Here is a 16,952-nt window from a genome sequence, read left to right on the forward strand (position 1 = left end):
TTGTAATGTTAGACAATGATGTTGAATGAAAGAGCCTGGCTTGCAGTCTCCCTTCTAGTTCATCCCAAATGTGTTTAATAGAGTGGTGGTCTTCTTCTGCAAACACCTTTGACCAGCCAGCAGAGGCCACAAGTGCAGCAGTAGTGAGAAATCCCTTTGACCTGACCACCCTCTGACATAGCCAATCATGCCTGTATAGGCGCTCGGTCAATAGCACAGCTGACATGTATATTTACATTTTTGACACTGCACATTTTACAGGTTATTATTGTTTTTTTATACACTCAGTTGTTTTAAACGTTGTACTAGATGGATCATAAACCCATGTTTAAATACCTTAGACATCTATCTTTAAGCTTCACTGTCAAAATTGCTTCTTTCCTATTTAACCAATGTATACCTGAAGGTTTCCTAATTATGTGATAGGAAAAGCACTGTCGCCTCACAGCAAGAAGCTCCTGGGTTCAATTCCTAGGTGGGGCGGTCCGGGTCCTTTCTGTGTGAAGTTTGCATGTTCTCCCCGTGTCTGTGTGGGTCTCTTCTGAGAGCTCCGGTTTCTTTCCCGGAGTTACTGAAATTGCCCTTTGGCACTAGAGGCGATTTGGCCTTTAGTTAAAGCATTTGAGGGCGGCATAAGTGGATCAGTGGGTTGCACTGACACCTCACAGTAAGAAGGTCCTGGATTCAATCCCCAGGTGGGGCGGTCCGGGTCCTTTCTGTGTGGAGTTTGCATGTTCTCCCCATGTCTGCGTGGGTTTCCTCCGGGTGCTCCGGTTTCCTCCCACAGACCAAAGACGTGCAAGTGAGGTGAATTGGAGATACTAAATTGTCCATGACTGTGTTTGATATTAAACTTGTGAACTGATGAATCTTGTGTAACGACTAACTACCGTTTCTGTCATGAATGTAACCAAAGTGTAAAACTCCTAATAAATAAATTAATAAATACAGGTTTTTATTGTTTTTAGACACTCTATGGATTTTTAACCCTAGACGATCTTTAAGCTTTGCAATTAAAATAGCTTATTTTCTATTTTACCAACCTATGGCTAAAGGTCTTCTAAACATGTGATTTGAACATTGAATCAACCCTGAAACACTGTTAACATGCACACAGGATTGCTCACAATATTTTACTCTGTTTGATAAGGTGCCCGGAGACCTAAGTCAGACCTCCGATGATCCCAGCCTCTCTGACTTTGAGACGTAAGTGTGCTTCACTTGCTTTCCTGTGGTATGTTTTTAATAGCGTCTGGACCTTTGATCAGTGGGCAATATTCAATACAAGTGCTTTTTCTTTTCTTTTTTTTCTTTAAAGTGCTACACCCAGTTGGATGCTTGTGTCATACGAAGCTGATCTGATTGGTCTAGGAATAGAGATTCTCGAGAAACAAAAAAAGTTATATATATATATATATATATATATACAGTGTATCACAAAAGTGAGTACACCCCTCACATTTCTGCAGATATTTAAGTATATCTTTTCATGGGACAACACTGACAAAATGACACTTTGACACAATGAAAAGTAGTCTGTGTGCAGCTTATATAACAGTGTAAATTTATTCTTCCCTAAAAATAACTCAATATACAGCCATTAATGTCTAAACCACCGGCAACAAAAGTGAGTACACCCCTAAGAGACTACACCCCTAAATGTCCAAATTGAGCACTGCTTGTCATTTTCCCTCCAAAATGTCATGTGACTCGTTAGTGTTACTAGGTCTCAGGTGTGCATAGGGAGCAGGTGTGTTCAATTTAGTAGTACAGCTCTCACACTCTCTCATACTGGTCACTGAAAGTTCCAACATGGCACCTCATGGCAAAGAACTCTCTGAGGATCTTAAAAGACGAATTGTTGCGCTACATGAAGATGGCCAAGGCTACAAGAAGATTGCCAACACCCTGAAACTGAGCTGCAGCACAGTGGCCAAGATCATCCAGCGTTTTAAAGAGCAGGGTCCACTCAGAACAGACCTCGCGTTGGTCGTCCAAAGAAGCTGAGTGCACGTGCTCAGCGTCACATCCAACTGCTGTCTTTGAAAGATAGGCGCAGGAGTGCTGTCAGCATTGCTGCAGAGATTGAAAAGGTGGGGGGTCAGCCTGTCAGTGCTCAGACCATACGCCGCACACTACATCAAATTGGTCTGCATGGCTGTCACCCCAGAAGGAAGCCTCTTCTGAAGTCTCTACACAAGAAAGCCCGCAAACAGTTTGCTGAAGACATGTCAACAAAGGACATGGATTACTGGAACCATGTCCTATGGTCTGATGAGACCAAGATTAATTTGTTTGGTTCAGATGGTCTCAAGCATGTGTGGCGGCAATCAGGTGAGGAGTACAAAGATAAGTGTGTCATGCCTACAGTCAAGCATGGTGGTGGGAATGCCATGGTCTGGGGCTGCATGAGTGCAGCAGGTGTTGGGGAGTTACATTTCATTGAGGGACACATGAACTCCAATATGTACTGTGAAATACTGAAGCAGAGCATGATCCCCTCCCTCCGGAAACTGGGTCGCAGGGCAGTGTTCCAGCATGATAATGACCCCAAACACACCTCTAAGACGACCACTGCTTTATTGAAGAGGCTGAGGGTAAAGGTGATGGACTGGCCAAGCATGTCTCCAGACCTAAACCCAATAGAACATCTTTGGGGCATCCTCAAGCGGAAGGTGGAGGAGCGCAAAGTCTCGAATATCCGCCAGCTCCGTGATGTCGTCATGGAGGAGTGGAAAAGCATTCCAGTGGCAACCTGTGAAGCTCTGGTAAACTCCATGCCCAGGAGAGTTAAGGCAGTTCTGGGAAATAATGGTGGCCACCCAAAATATTGACACTTCAGGAACTTTCACTAAGGGGTGTACTCACTTTTGTTGCCGGTGGTTTAGACATAAATGGCTGTATATTGAGTTATTTTGAGGGAAGAATAAATTTACACTGTTATATAAGCTGCACACAGACTACTTTTCATTGTGTCAGAGTGTCATTTTGTCAGTGTTGTCCCATGAAAAGATATACTTAAATATCTGCAGAAATGTGAGGGGTGTACTCACTTTTGTGATACACTGTATATATATATATATATATATATATATATATATATATAAAAGTTATATATATATAACTTCAAAATGCCATTTCCTTCAGACCGTGACCTTTGAAATGTAAGGATGTTATTATGTCTCTACCGATTGCTCATTGATTGTAGCAAAAGAAAAAAATGGAACATTAATTCCCTCCTTCCTTTCAGTCCTTACCATTCATGATACAAACCTCCGTCATGATTGTAGCTTTCTTCACATTCAAACACTTTTTTAAAATTGCTAGTTCTGATTAGAGAGCTGCTATATGTAGTGAAATAAGGTTCTCTCAACCGGTCAGGCTGCCGCTGAAAAGCACTTTCAGAACTACAGTTGCAAGAAGCAAAATGACACTGGCCTGGATTTTTTGCATTCATTACTGAAATGGGATCTGATATTCATCCCCGTGTTAGTGCTTTGTACCTAGTAATGATAAACAGCCAAGATAGACAGTTTACAGTCGAAAAACAACAAAACAGTATAAATTGCACACTGATCATGTTATTGTTTGTACTTCCTAATATGAGATTTTGCCCCATAGGGACAGTGGTAGACTAGTGGGTAGAGCTTTGGGCTATCAACTGGAAGATTGGGGGTTCAAATCCAGGCTCTGCTATGCAGCCACTGTTGGGTCCTTAAACAAGGCCCTTAACCCTGTCTGCTCCAGGGGCGCTGTACAGTGGCTAACCCTGCGCTCTGACCCCAGCTTCCAAACAAGCTGGGATATGCAGAAAAAGAATTTCATTGTACTGTACACCTGTATATGTACAGTGTATCACAAAAGTGAGTACACCCCTCACATTTCTGCAGATATTTAAGTATATCTTTTCATGGGACAACACTGACAAAATGACACTTTGACACAATGAAAAGTAGTCTGTGTGCAGCTTATATAACAGTGTAAATTTATTCTTCCCTCAAAATAACTCAATATATAGCCATTAATGTCTAAACCACCGGCAACAAAAGTGAGTACACCCCTAAGAGACTACACCCCTAAATGTCCAAATTGAGCACTGCTTGTAATTTTCCCTCCAAAATGTCATGTGATTTGTAAGTGTTACTAGGTCTCAGGTGTGCATATGGAGCAGGTGTGTTCAATTTAGTAGTACAGCTCTCACACTCTCTCATACTGGTCACTGAAAGTTCCAACATGGCACCTCATGGCAAAGAACTCTCTGAGGATCTTAAAAGACGAATTGTTGCGCTACATGAAGATGGCCAAGGCTACAAGAAGATTGTCAACACCCTGAAACTGAGCTGCAGCACAGTGGCCAAGATCATCCAGCGTTTTAAAAGAGCAGGGTCCACTCAGAACAGACCTCGCGTTGGTCGTCCAAAGAAGCTGAGTGCACGTGCTCAGCGTCACATCCAACTGCTGTCTTTGAAAGATAGGCGCAGGAGTGCTGTCAGCATTGCTGCAGAGATTGAAAAGGTGGGGGGTCAGCCTGTCAGTGCTCAGACCATACGCCGCACACTACATCAAATTGGTCTGCATGGCTGTCACCCCAGAAGGAAGCCTCTTCTGAAGTCTCTACACAAGAAAGCCCGCAAACAGTTTGCTGAAGACATGTCAACAAAGGACATGGATTACTGGAACCATGTCCTATGGTCTGATGAGACCAAGATTAATTTGTTTGGTTCAGATGGTCTCAAGCATGTGTGGCAGCAATCAGGTGAGGAGTACAAAGATAAGTGTGTCATGCCTACAGTCAAGCATGGTGGTGGGAATGCCATGGTCTGGGGCTGCATGAGTGCAGCAGGTGTTGGGGAGTTACATTTCATTGAGAGACACATGAACTCCAATATGTACTGTGAAATACTGAAGCAGAGCATGATCCCCTCCCTCCGGAAACTGGGTCGCAGGTCAGTGTTCCAGCATGATAATGACCCCAAACACACCTCTAAGACGACCACTGCTTTATTGAAGAGGCTGAGGGTAAAGGTGATGGACTGGCCAAGCATGTCTCCAGACCTAAACCCAATAGAACATCTTTGGGGCATCCTCAAGCGGAAGGTGGAGGAGCGCAAAGTCTCGAATATCCGCCAGCTCCGTGATGTCGTCATGGAGGAGTGGAAAAGCATTCCAGTGGCAACCTGTGAAGCTCTGGTAAACTCCATGCCCAGGAGAGTTAAGGCAGTTCTGGGAAATAATGGTGGCCACACAAAATATTGACACTTCAGGAACTTTCACTAAGGGGTGTACTCACTTTTGTTGCCGGTGGTTTAGACATTAATGGCTGTATATTGAGTTATTTTGAGGGAAGAATAAATTTACACTGTTATATAAGCTGCACACAGACTACTTTTCATTGTGTCAAAGTGTCATTTTGTCAGTGTTGTCCCATGAAAAGATATACTTAAATTTCTGCAGAAATGTGAGGGGTGTACTCACTTTTGTGATACACTGTATATATGAGAAATAAAGTATATCTTCTGCTTCTTCTTCTTCTTCTTCTATCAAATGTGTAATCCCCCACCCACCAAACATATGGAATTAGAACAAATGACTTCTTCGCTGCTGTATTTGTCCTTGTCTTGCTACCTTTCGTGCTCTGACTTTGTGCTAATAAATATTGGTCTAAATACACTTCTCTGTTTTTCATTTAGAGCTCATCGTGCTCTCGTGAATGTTTGGATTCCCTCTGTATTCCTGCAAGGACGAGCTGCCAACGCCTACCATGTGTACCAGGTAATGTCTTATCACCATCCTGTCGATGCTTTTGCAACCTTCCTTGTCTGCATAAACCAGGGGTGCACAACTTCTTTTTACCAAGGGCCGATTTCACATAAACACCTAAACCAGAGGGCCACACATTTCATTTTTACAGATCTGTCCACAAACAGTTCTTTACAGGTTTTTTAAAAGGAACTCGAGCCTGTTTACTGTTTCCACCATATAAGTGAGTCTGTATCAGTATCTACTCTGGGGGACATCGAATAAGCACTCAGCTCAGCTTTGTCCTCTTGTGATTGGGGGGTGGATGGAGGGGGCACATTGCACGTCTAACCATATGGACTACAATTCCCATGAGCCCCTGGACTGTCACGTGACTATCACATGTCCCCGGTCAGCCAATCCTGATCGCGCTCACCGTCTCAGGAGTTTTGATTCAGTTCAGCGGTGTTCGGTTCCATGAATCTTATTTAAACTCTTCTGTTTGTGTGTCTCGTTTTGAAGTTTTGCTGATCGTGTTTGTGTCTTTATTTCTGAATCTAACCATTACCGTGTATAATCCTTGCTGTCTTCCGTTTCCTGCCTATCTGTTTATCCTCTGGTTTTGGACTCTGCAGGGTTTTGTACACTGTTTTTGCCCATTTAATATTAAACTGTCCCTGATTTATATTCCGCGAGCGTCTGCTCAGTTTCTGCCTCGTGACATGTTGGTATTTTAATTAAAATATAAAGTATGTAAACAATCGCGATTGTCACATTTCTAACATCATGTGAAAACGTTCATTCTAACTAACCGAATTAATCATGAAAATCGCCCAGCTCTAAATACAGTTACATAACATCAGGTAGTTACAAGAAATGTGTTGGTCAGTGGGAGATACTGCAGCGTCTTTCTGACACCAACTGATTAATGTGGTCGCAAGCACACCAGACATAAGAAAATACCTGTATGTCCATTCAGGGTTAAATTTCCTATGCTCGAGATCCACTTTTCTTTTTTTTTTTTTTTTTACTCGTACTTGGTTTGGACAAACACATGGTACCGCTGAAGTAAGTTGTATTTACATAATTTACTTTTCAGTCGCAAGTTCATGGAATTACCCGGTGAATTTAAAGTGACAGCATCATTTATTTAAAAATACATCAGCACTTCATTTGGCGGGCCGGATCGAGAGTTTTGCCGGGCCGGATCTGGCCCGCGGGCCGTATGTTGTGCACCCCTGGCATAAACTCATACTCATACACTGTATGGTGAAATGTATGTGTATGTGTGTGCTCTTTCTAATTCCAGATATCCCCCGCTATCTGAAAGTTAAGCCTTTCTATGAAACCTATCATAAGCTATTTATAAAACCCAAAATAACACTAACATATAGTAACGAATGATACAATAAATTCACAGCCTGTGTATGTACAGTGTAGTTTCATATACCAGAATCTTGTTGCCTCTATCACGACTTGCTGCAAAACAAATGCTAAAACGAATGCCTTTTTTTTTTTTTAAAGCAAAAATCCTCCTCAGGAAGTGAAGTGTTGTAAAGCGAACTGTTTCAGCCACACCCATGACTAAAAGCTGTTCAAAATGCATGTTGTCCCAACATGGCTGTGTCTCAAATCACCCCACTGATCACTTCATCTAGTGGTGGTATCCTTCTTTAGGAACAGCACTGAATCACCCCACAGCACTGGATCACCACACCGAATCACCCCACAGCACTGAACCACCCAACTGAGTCTCCCCACAGCACTGAATCACCCAACTGAGTCTCCCCACAGCACTGAATCACCCAACTGAATCTCCCAACTGAGTCTCCCCACAGCACTGAATCACCCAACTGAATCTCCCCACAGCACTGAATCACCCAACTGAATCTCCCAACTGAATCTCCACACAGCACTGAATTACCCAACTGAGTCTCCCCACAGCACTGAATCACCCAACTGAGTCTCCCCACAGCACTGAATCACCCAACTGAATCTCCCAACTGAGTCTCCCCACAGCACTGAATCACCCAACTGAGTCTCCCCACAGCACTGAATCACCCAACTGAGTCTCCCCACAGCACTGAATCACCCAACTGAATCTCCCAACTGAGTCTCCCCACAGCACTGAATCACCCAACTGAATCTCCCCACAGCACTGAATCACCCAACTGAATCTCCCAACTGAATCTCCACACAGCACTGAATTACCCAACTGAGTCTCCCCACAGCACTGAATCACCCAACTGAGTCTCCCCACAGCACTGAATCACCCAACTGAGTCTCCCCACAGCACTGAATTACCCCACTGAGTCTCCCCACAGCACTGAATCACCCAACTGAGTCTCCCCACAGCACTGAATCACCCAACTGAGTCTCCCCACAGCACTGAATCACCCAACTGAGTCTCCCCACAGCACTGAATTACCCCACTGAGTCTCCCCACAGCACTGAATTACCCAACTGAGTCTCCCCACAGCACTGAATTACCCAACTGTCTCCCCACAGCACTGAATCACCCAACTGAGTCTCCCCACAGCACTGAATCACCCAACTGAGTCTCCCCACAGCACTGAATCACCCAACTGAGTCTCCCCACAGCACTGAATTACCCCACTGAGTCTCCCCACAGCACTGAATCACCCAACTGAATCTCCCAACTGAGTCTCCCCACAGCACTGAATCACCCAACTGAGTCTCCCCACAGCATTGAATCACCCAACTGAATCTCCCAACTGAGTCTCCCCACAGCACTGAATCACCCAACTGAGTCTCCCCACAGCACTGAATCACCCAACTGAATCTCCCAACTGAGTCTCCCCACAGCACTGAATCACCCAACTGAGTCTCCCCACAGCATTGAATCACCCAACTGAATCTCCCAACTGAGTCTCCCCACAGCACTGAATCTCCCAACTGAGTCTCCCCACAGCACTGAATCACCCAACTGAGTCTCCCCACAGCACTGAATCACCCAACTGAATCTCCCAACTGAGTCTCCCCACAGCACTGAATCTCCCAACTGAATCTCCCCACAGCACTGAATTACCCAACTGAATCTTTCAACTGAGTCTCCCCACAGCAATGAATCACCCAACTGAATCTCCCAACTGAATCTCCCCACAGCACTGAATCATCCAACTGAGTCTCCCCACAGCACTGAATCACCCAACTGAATCTCCCAACTGAATCTCCCCACAGCACTGAATCACCCAACTGAGTCTCCCCACAGCACTGAATCACCCAACTGAGTCTCCCCACAGCACTGAATCACCCAACTGAATCTCCCAACTGAGTCTCCCCACAGCACTGAATCACCCAACTGAGTCTCCCCACAGCACTGAATCACCCAACTGAGTCTCCCCACAGCACTGAATCACCCAACTGAGTCTCCCCACAGCACTGAATCACCCAACTGAATCTCCCAACTGAGTCTCCCCACAGCACTGAATCCACAGCACTGAATCACCACACCGAATCACCCCACAGCACTGAATCACCACACTGAATCTACTCACAGCACTGGATCACCACACTAAACCACCCCACAGCACTGGATCACCACACTGAATCACCCCACAGCACTGAATCACCACACTGAATCTCCTCACAGCACTGGATCACCACACCGAATCACCACACAGCACTGGATCACCACACTGAATCACCACACAGCACTGGATCACCACACTGAATCACCCAACTGAGTCTTACCACAGCACTGAATCACCCAACTAAATCTCCCAACTGAATCTCCTCACAGCACTGAATCACCCAACTGAATCTCCCAACTGAATCTCCCCACAGCACTGAATCTCCCAACTGAATCTCCCCACAGCACTGAATCACCCAACTGAGTCTCCCCACAGCACTGAATCTCCCAACTGAGTCTCCCCACAGCACTGAATCACCCAACTGAGTCTCCCCACAGCACTGAATCACCCAACTGAGTCTCCCCACAGCACTGAATCACCCAACTGAGTCTCCCCACAGCACTGAATTACCCAACTGAGTCTCCCCACAGCACTGAATCACCCAACTGAGTCTCCCCACAGCACTGAATCACCCAACTGAGTCTCCCCACAGCACTGAATCACCCAACTGAGTCTCCCCACAGCACTGAATCACCCAACTGAGTCTCCCCACAGCACTGAATTACCCCACTGAGTCTCCCCACAGCACTGAATCACCCAACTGAATCTCCCAACTGAGTCTCCCCACAGCACTGAATCACCCAACTGAGTCTCCCCACAGCATTGAATCACCCAACTGAATCTCCCAACTGAGTCTCCCCACAGCACTGAATCTCCCAACTGAGTCTCCCCACAGCACTGAATCACCCAACTGAGTCTCCCCACAGCACTGAATCACCCAACTGAGTCTCCCCACAGCACTGAATCACCCAACTGAACCACCCCACAGCACTAAATCACTCCACTGAATCACCCCACTGAATCACTGCACTGAATCATCCCACTGCACTGTATCCTTCTTTAAGAGCAGCACTATTTCACCCCACAGCACTGAATCACAGCACTTAATCACCCCACTGATGCCCTTGCTTGATGAAGTTATTCAGTGGGGTGATTCAGTGCTGATCCTAAAGAAGGATGTTCTGCATTATGTAGCATGGAGGCCTTTATTGTTTAAAATTCTGTTCACTCAGCAGATATGGGACAGTACCACTGTTTTTTGTTTAATATTTTACAGTCGTTTCCTTCCTATACTCTCTTTTTAAGTGTTGCTATGGAGACGCTTATTGAAACAAGTTTGTCGTTGTGTGGAACCAGACGCCGAGAATACTTCTCCAGAAAAAAAATATTTTTAAAAATTGATAGTCAATGCTGGCAAAATGGAGCACAGGCTACACCCACAGACTTTCTTTCTAAAAAACCAGCCCCCCGTAGTCGTTGCACTTTTGACACGTGGAGGCGTATAATCCATAACACAAGCAAAACCAAGCCTCGAACCTTAGCAAACAAGTTAAGTCTTCAAAGTGGATGTTTCAGAAATAGACCTGCTGTTTACACACAGCTGCCCGTAACCTGATGTTCACGTTTGAGCTGTTCTGCAGACAGAGTGCAGTTTTAACATCAATATTCTTCTACAGTTGTTACAAGAAATTTATTCCATTACCAGTGGTAGTGCAAAAAAACCACTGGGTCTGTCTGAAAACTCTCTACGTAGATGCATTTTACGTCATCTTACACGCTCCCGAGAAGAAGGCTGTATTAATTCTAAGATACCCTAAAATGCTGCCTACTGAGTGGCCTTAATTCAAGCTACAATCTGACTGAATAATGGAGCATCAGATGCATATGTATGATGAGGTACACTGATCAGCCATAACATTAAAACCACCTCCTTGTTTCTACACTCACTGTCCATTTTATCAGCTCCACTTCTTACCATATAGGAGCACTTTGTAGTTCTACAATTACTGACTGTAGTCCATCTGTTTCTCTACATACTTTTTTAACCTGCTTTCACCCTGTTCTTCAATGGTCAGGACCCCCACAGGACCACTACAGAGCAGGTATTATTTAGGTGGTGGATCATTCTCAGCACTGCAGTGACACTGACATGGTGGTGGTGTGTTAGTGTGTGTTGTACATTTATGAGTGGATCAGACACAGCAGCGCTGCTGGAGTTTTTAAATACCGTGTCCACTCACTGTCCACTCTATTAGACACTCCTACCTAGTTGGTCCACCTTGTAGATGTAAAGTCAGAGACGATCGCTCATCTATTGCTGCTGTTTGAGTTGGTCATCTTCTAGACCTTCATCAGTGGTCACAGGATGCTGCCCACGGGGGCGCTGTTGGCTGGATGTTTTTGGTTGGTGGACTATTCTCAGTCCAGCAGTGACAGTGAGGTGTTTAAAAACTCCTTATCCACTCATGCCAGCACAACACACACTAACACACCACCACCATGTCAGTGTCACTGCAGTGCTGAGAATGATCCACCACCCAAATAATACCTGCTCTGTAGTGGTCCTGTGGGGGTCCTGACCATTGAAGAACAGCATGAAAGGGGGCTAATAAAGCATGCAGAGAAACAGATGGACTACAGTCAGTAATTGTAGAACTACAAAGTGCTTCTATATGGTAAGTGGAGCTGATAAAATGGACAGTGAGTGTAGAAACAAGGAGGTGGTTTTAATGTTATGGCTGATCAGTGTACAATGGGTTTTCAGACAGACCCGTAGTGTGTTGTACTGGTATAAGTGTAGCAGGTGCAGTGTTTTTTGTACACCTCAGTGTCAGGAGATTAAAGCTCAAAGCAAAAAATATCAAACAATATGTCCTGTGATCAGAGAGTGTCCATTCATAAAAGACTAGAGGAACGACGAGTGTTGACAGAATTTGTGTTGCTAGTGACGAGGCCATAAAAAAATCCCAACAACACTGCTAAACCTAATACACACATACTGGAATCCTGAAATTTGGAACATTAAGAGATTTTTGAGACTGTGTTTTTGTAGTCTTGCAAGGCCTGACTATGTGTGTGGTTTGGCTTTAATGTGGGTGGGAACAAAGTTTACAGATTGAACACAGCTGGTGACTTCTCTTTGTCCAAATGAACTGGGCTAGTTTTACTGCCAGCACCTCAAGCTTAATGGAATAGGGGTGTCGTCACATGGTTTCAGTCGCAAACCGTCACCTTCAGCTGGGAGCTAACAGTCTGGATAGTCAGATGTAATGTAAGATGTAAGAACCACCGATGAATGAATGAACAGGGAGGCACGGTGGCTAAGTGGGTAGCACTGTCGCCTCACAGCAAGAAGGTTTTGAGTTTGATCTAGAGATGCATGAGTACCGATACTGGTATCGGGTATCTGCCCGATACCGCGCTCATTAACTTGTACTCGTACTCACAAACGAGGCTCCGAAGCTAAACATCCAATACCGTGTGCCTAGTGCACGTTGCTGCGTTATGCCTGGTTCACACCAGAGCGGTAGAGAGAACAGAGTGGCGACACTCCCATAGGGAACCGTTGGAAAGGGGGCGGGACATTTTTTCTGCCCAGCTTCCGGGTTGTGGAGCTCTGTATAGTTCCAAACAACCCATAGAGCCCCATTCATTTCCACTACTTATCAAGCATTTTTAGCTGTATGTTGCTTTGTTTTAAAAAAATTATGAATTTAATGTCATTAATATACTTAATACTGTTATTGTTTAGCATTTGCTCAGCACTAAATGTTACATGTTTATCTTAATTAATAGGTATAACCCAATTTAGCTTAGTCAGTTAAGCTTAATTAATGACACACGAGTCTTTTCACCTAAAATGAGTTGATTAATCAAGAGTCTTGTTACAGAAATGATCATAAAACATTAGAACCACAATAAATCATTATACTTTTACTTTCATACTTAAGTACATTTGAAGGTAAATTTAGTTTAGTACTTTAGTGGAGGTAAAGAGTATTTTTACTTTTACTACTACTTTTACTGGAGTAATATGTTACCTTGGATATCTCTACTTTAACTCAACTACATGGTTTGTCTACCTTGTCCACCACTTACATTAGACAAAATGAACTAGTGCATATTCATAATGAATTCATTAATGTATTACATGTAGGAATCAATTATTAATCACTCATGAAATAAGAGATGAATGAATGCTTTTTCATGTACCTGCACTATAATGTTTTTGGTACGGTAATGTGTTTATCAATCTGTTCATTCAGTGCAGGTAAACCTTATGAATCCAGCACATGACTTAGTGTTTAGCAAAAATGATTATTATTATGAATCCTCAGGAAAGTGAAGGGAGATTAGTTTATGCAAAAAACAAAACATAAAAAACTTTAATGTCTATACTGTATATTGTCTCTACTACTTAAGGATATCGCATTATGTAATGTATGCTAATATAATGTACTGTGTGTTAACAAGAACGACCTATTAACAAGTCATTATAAACATCAATCTTCCACTTTATATACCAAATTGACATTAAAGCAGATGCAGTAAATGTAAACGCAGTTGAAAATACCCAGAAATTGTACAAATGTTTATTATTTGCCGTTTAATATTTCATTTACTGCTGCCTGTCCCATTTGAGAACATGACAGCGCCGGGTTTGTTTGGAACTATTGAGGGTTACATGAACCACGTGACCGCGTAGCGGCGAGATCAAGGAGTGTCGCAACTCTCTCTATCTACGGCTCTGGTTCACACTACACGAGTTTTACTTTGATTTTCGCTCGGCGACTGGTCGGCGCTAGATTTGCCGGCTCGGGAGCAAAACTCGGCTCTCGATCGCCAAGTGTGAACTATCCAACAACTCGATCCGACCGGCTCGCCGAGCGCTCGAGTTTTCTAGCACGTCAGATATCTGATCTCAGATGTGCGACTGGGAATGAGTGACATGTCGAACAGCCAATGAGAACGCAGGATACAGTGTGAGGGGAAACGCAGGAGAGGAGTGTAAACAGGTGGGACAGGGGGATAATATAGTTTATATCAGAATACACCGGCACACACACACGTTTTACAGTATTTCTGACCTGATCGTTCTCTACAAAACATAACAACAAAACACCAACATTGCAAAAATATTTATTAACCTCCAACTCACTATAGAACAATCCCTGCTGTTCGTGTTGCCAAATCCACTCAGATTCATTTATTTTTCCTCCTTGATTTCATCACGTCAGTGCACAAACACTTTAATCGCTCGCTACTTGTTGACGTGCATTTTTGGATGTGGTATTATTAAACTTCTCGTCACTTCTCACGTGTGTTTTTGTTAAAAAAAAAAACGGTATTCTAAATAGGTATTGGTATCGGTATCGGCAAGTACAAAAATACATGTACTTGCACTCGTACTTGGTTGGGAAAAAATGGTATTGATGCATCCCTAGTTTGATCCCCAGGTGGCGCGGTCCGGGTCCTATCTGTGTGGAGTTTGCATGTTCTCCCTGTGTTTGTGTGGGTTTCCTCCGGAGCTCCGGTTTTCTCCCACAGTCCAATGACATGCAAGTGAGGTGAACTGGAAACACTATATTGTCCATGACTAACTACCGTTTCTGTCATCAATGTAATCAAAGTGTAAAACATGACGTTAAAATTAGAGATGGGACGATCGATCGGCTATGAATCGGTATCGGCCGATTTTTCATCAAAATATGCTATCGGCGATCGGCCGATATTTCCTAAATGTAGACGATCCGATCGTGTGATATATAAAGACCACGTTAAGTTAACAGCTCAGTGGATTGATCCAGACTTTGAGCTACAAAGCACCAACCATCACATCACCATTCATCAACCATCGTACAGAAACCATCGTGAAAGCTCTTCATGACCTAAAATAACATCATTAACGTTGTGCATCATAAATGGTAAATCGTAAGTGGTTCTTGCTTGTGATGTAGATGAGAACAGAAAACATTACAGAGCCAATCGGAGACAAAAGTTTATTCATTACCAAATTCGTTAGTTCAGGATCATCTGCTGAACTTTTAGGACCATCAGAAAACTTTTAGCTCCTTAGACGGAACGAGTCTGACTCGGTTACAGATCTGTGGTAATAGCAGTTTAATTAAGCCTTTTAATTAAGCTTTTAAATGTAAGAGAGTCACACAAAATGTTCTGTAGTAGTTGGTGTTTATTTGAAACCACGACATTTAATTAATAACAGTAAACACGGAGAGATAACTGAGAAGAGAAACTTACGCTTCGCGGAAAATGAATCGACTCTAAAATGAATCACTTTAAGCGATACAGTGAACAGATCATTTATCTTAAAGGCACAAACACACACACACACGCACACACGCGCTGCTCCGGTTTATCTTCACTGTGAGGCTCTTTTCAAAGTTTTTTCAGACTGAACTGGATAACATTAAACCTGCGTGTGTGTGTGGTCAGTTAGACTAATGAAATATGTCTCCTGTGGGTAAAAAAAAATAATAGTTTGATGTACTTTATTTACTGCTAAATTTGCAACACTACCCCCCCCCCCCCCCATCGGAATCGGCTATCGGCCAATATCCCTGAAAGGAGATCGGAGATCGGAATCGGTGCCAAAAACCCCAATCGGTACATCTCTAGTTAAAATCCTAATAAACAAACAAACAATGAATGAACAGCCAAACAAAAACTGCTCAGCCATGAATTCGAAGCTGCTGGAACATGTGTGACCCTGTCTACAATCAAGCAAGCTTTACATTTCTGTTGTCTTTGAGCCTGGTTCTGCTTTTTCTCTTTTAAGTGTGGAGGATTTTTACTTGCCTGGCTCCTGTAAGCTCATGGCAATGTTAAACTTGACTGTGGACAGTTTTACCTGTGATCCTAAAGCTTCTAACTCATACCTAACATTTTTGATGGACTTTGAAGTACTTTTTAGTTATTTAGTCACAGCAAAAAGAGTTGCAGAAATGATTAACATCCTGAGATTGTCATTGCATTCAAGCTTCGTTCAAAAAGCTGAAGTGAGAGTCCTCATACCTCGTCCCTATCAAAACTAGATCTTGAGCGGGACACGGAGAGAGTGATGCCAATTATTTCCACATTATTGGCACTGCTGAGGACTGCAGTTCCTCTGAGTCTTTATCCTTTCATCATACGGTCCACCTCGGCTCCTCAGTTCATTTGGGAAATGCTCTATTTGCCTCTTTATATCCTGAACATGTCAGTCATTGCTTTAGGCCATGCTGACTGGCTGTCTCTGACCGTGTGAAGCGTATAGCTCGATGCACCTTCCTGCCTGCTTTATATTCAGATCTACCTTTTCAAAAAACTCTTCTGCCTATTGAACCGCCAGGCATTTTTAACAGTTCCCTTTTAAGCAGGTTGTCTATCCTTCGGGCGTTGTTTTGTTCTCAGCCCAGACAGAAACTTTTCTCGTTTGCGTCTGTGCAAACACCTGACTGGCTTTTTGTTCTCTGTGTTCGGGGAGTCTGCATGAGCAAAAGCTCTGTCTGATTTACATCATAGTTCATACGAATGCTGGAGTGGTGTGGTGAGCTCTGCTTTTTGCAAGGGTTGTGTCTCATTACACTGAGATTTAACATTGTAGGAACTTGGTAACATCTCTGTCATTTAAGCATTGAGCTATTATGAGCTAACAAAGCATGCAGAGAAACAGATGGACTACAGTCAGTTATTGTAGAACTACAAAGTGCTTCTATATGGTAAGTGGAGCTGATAAAATGGACAGTGAGTATAGAAACAAGGAGGTGGTTTTAATGTTAT

At 43.5% G+C, this 16,952-nt stretch overlaps 1 protein-coding gene across 2 annotated transcripts in view; it reads left to right on the top strand.

Annotated features, from left to right (window-relative positions):
* The window catches only part of snx29 (sorting nexin 29), a 173,794-nt gene that overhangs the window by 99,371 nt on the left and 57,471 nt on the right, over positions 1 to 16,952 (top strand). For both annotated transcript variants that reach the window (XM_063003152.1, XM_063003153.1), the window contains exons 17-18: positions 1,151 to 1,206; positions 5,691 to 5,772. In XM_063003152.1, the coding sequence (XP_062859222.1) occupies positions 1,151 to 1,206; positions 5,691 to 5,772 (138 nt within the window). The remainder of the gene's footprint in view (positions 1 to 1,150; positions 1,207 to 5,690; positions 5,773 to 16,952) is intronic.

Source organism: Trichomycterus rosablanca, chromosome 10, assembly GCF_030014385.1.
Source record: "Trichomycterus rosablanca isolate fTriRos1 chromosome 10, fTriRos1.hap1, whole genome shotgun sequence".
In the NCBI taxonomy this organism is placed as follows: domain Eukaryota; kingdom Metazoa; phylum Chordata; class Actinopteri; order Siluriformes; family Trichomycteridae; genus Trichomycterus; species Trichomycterus rosablanca.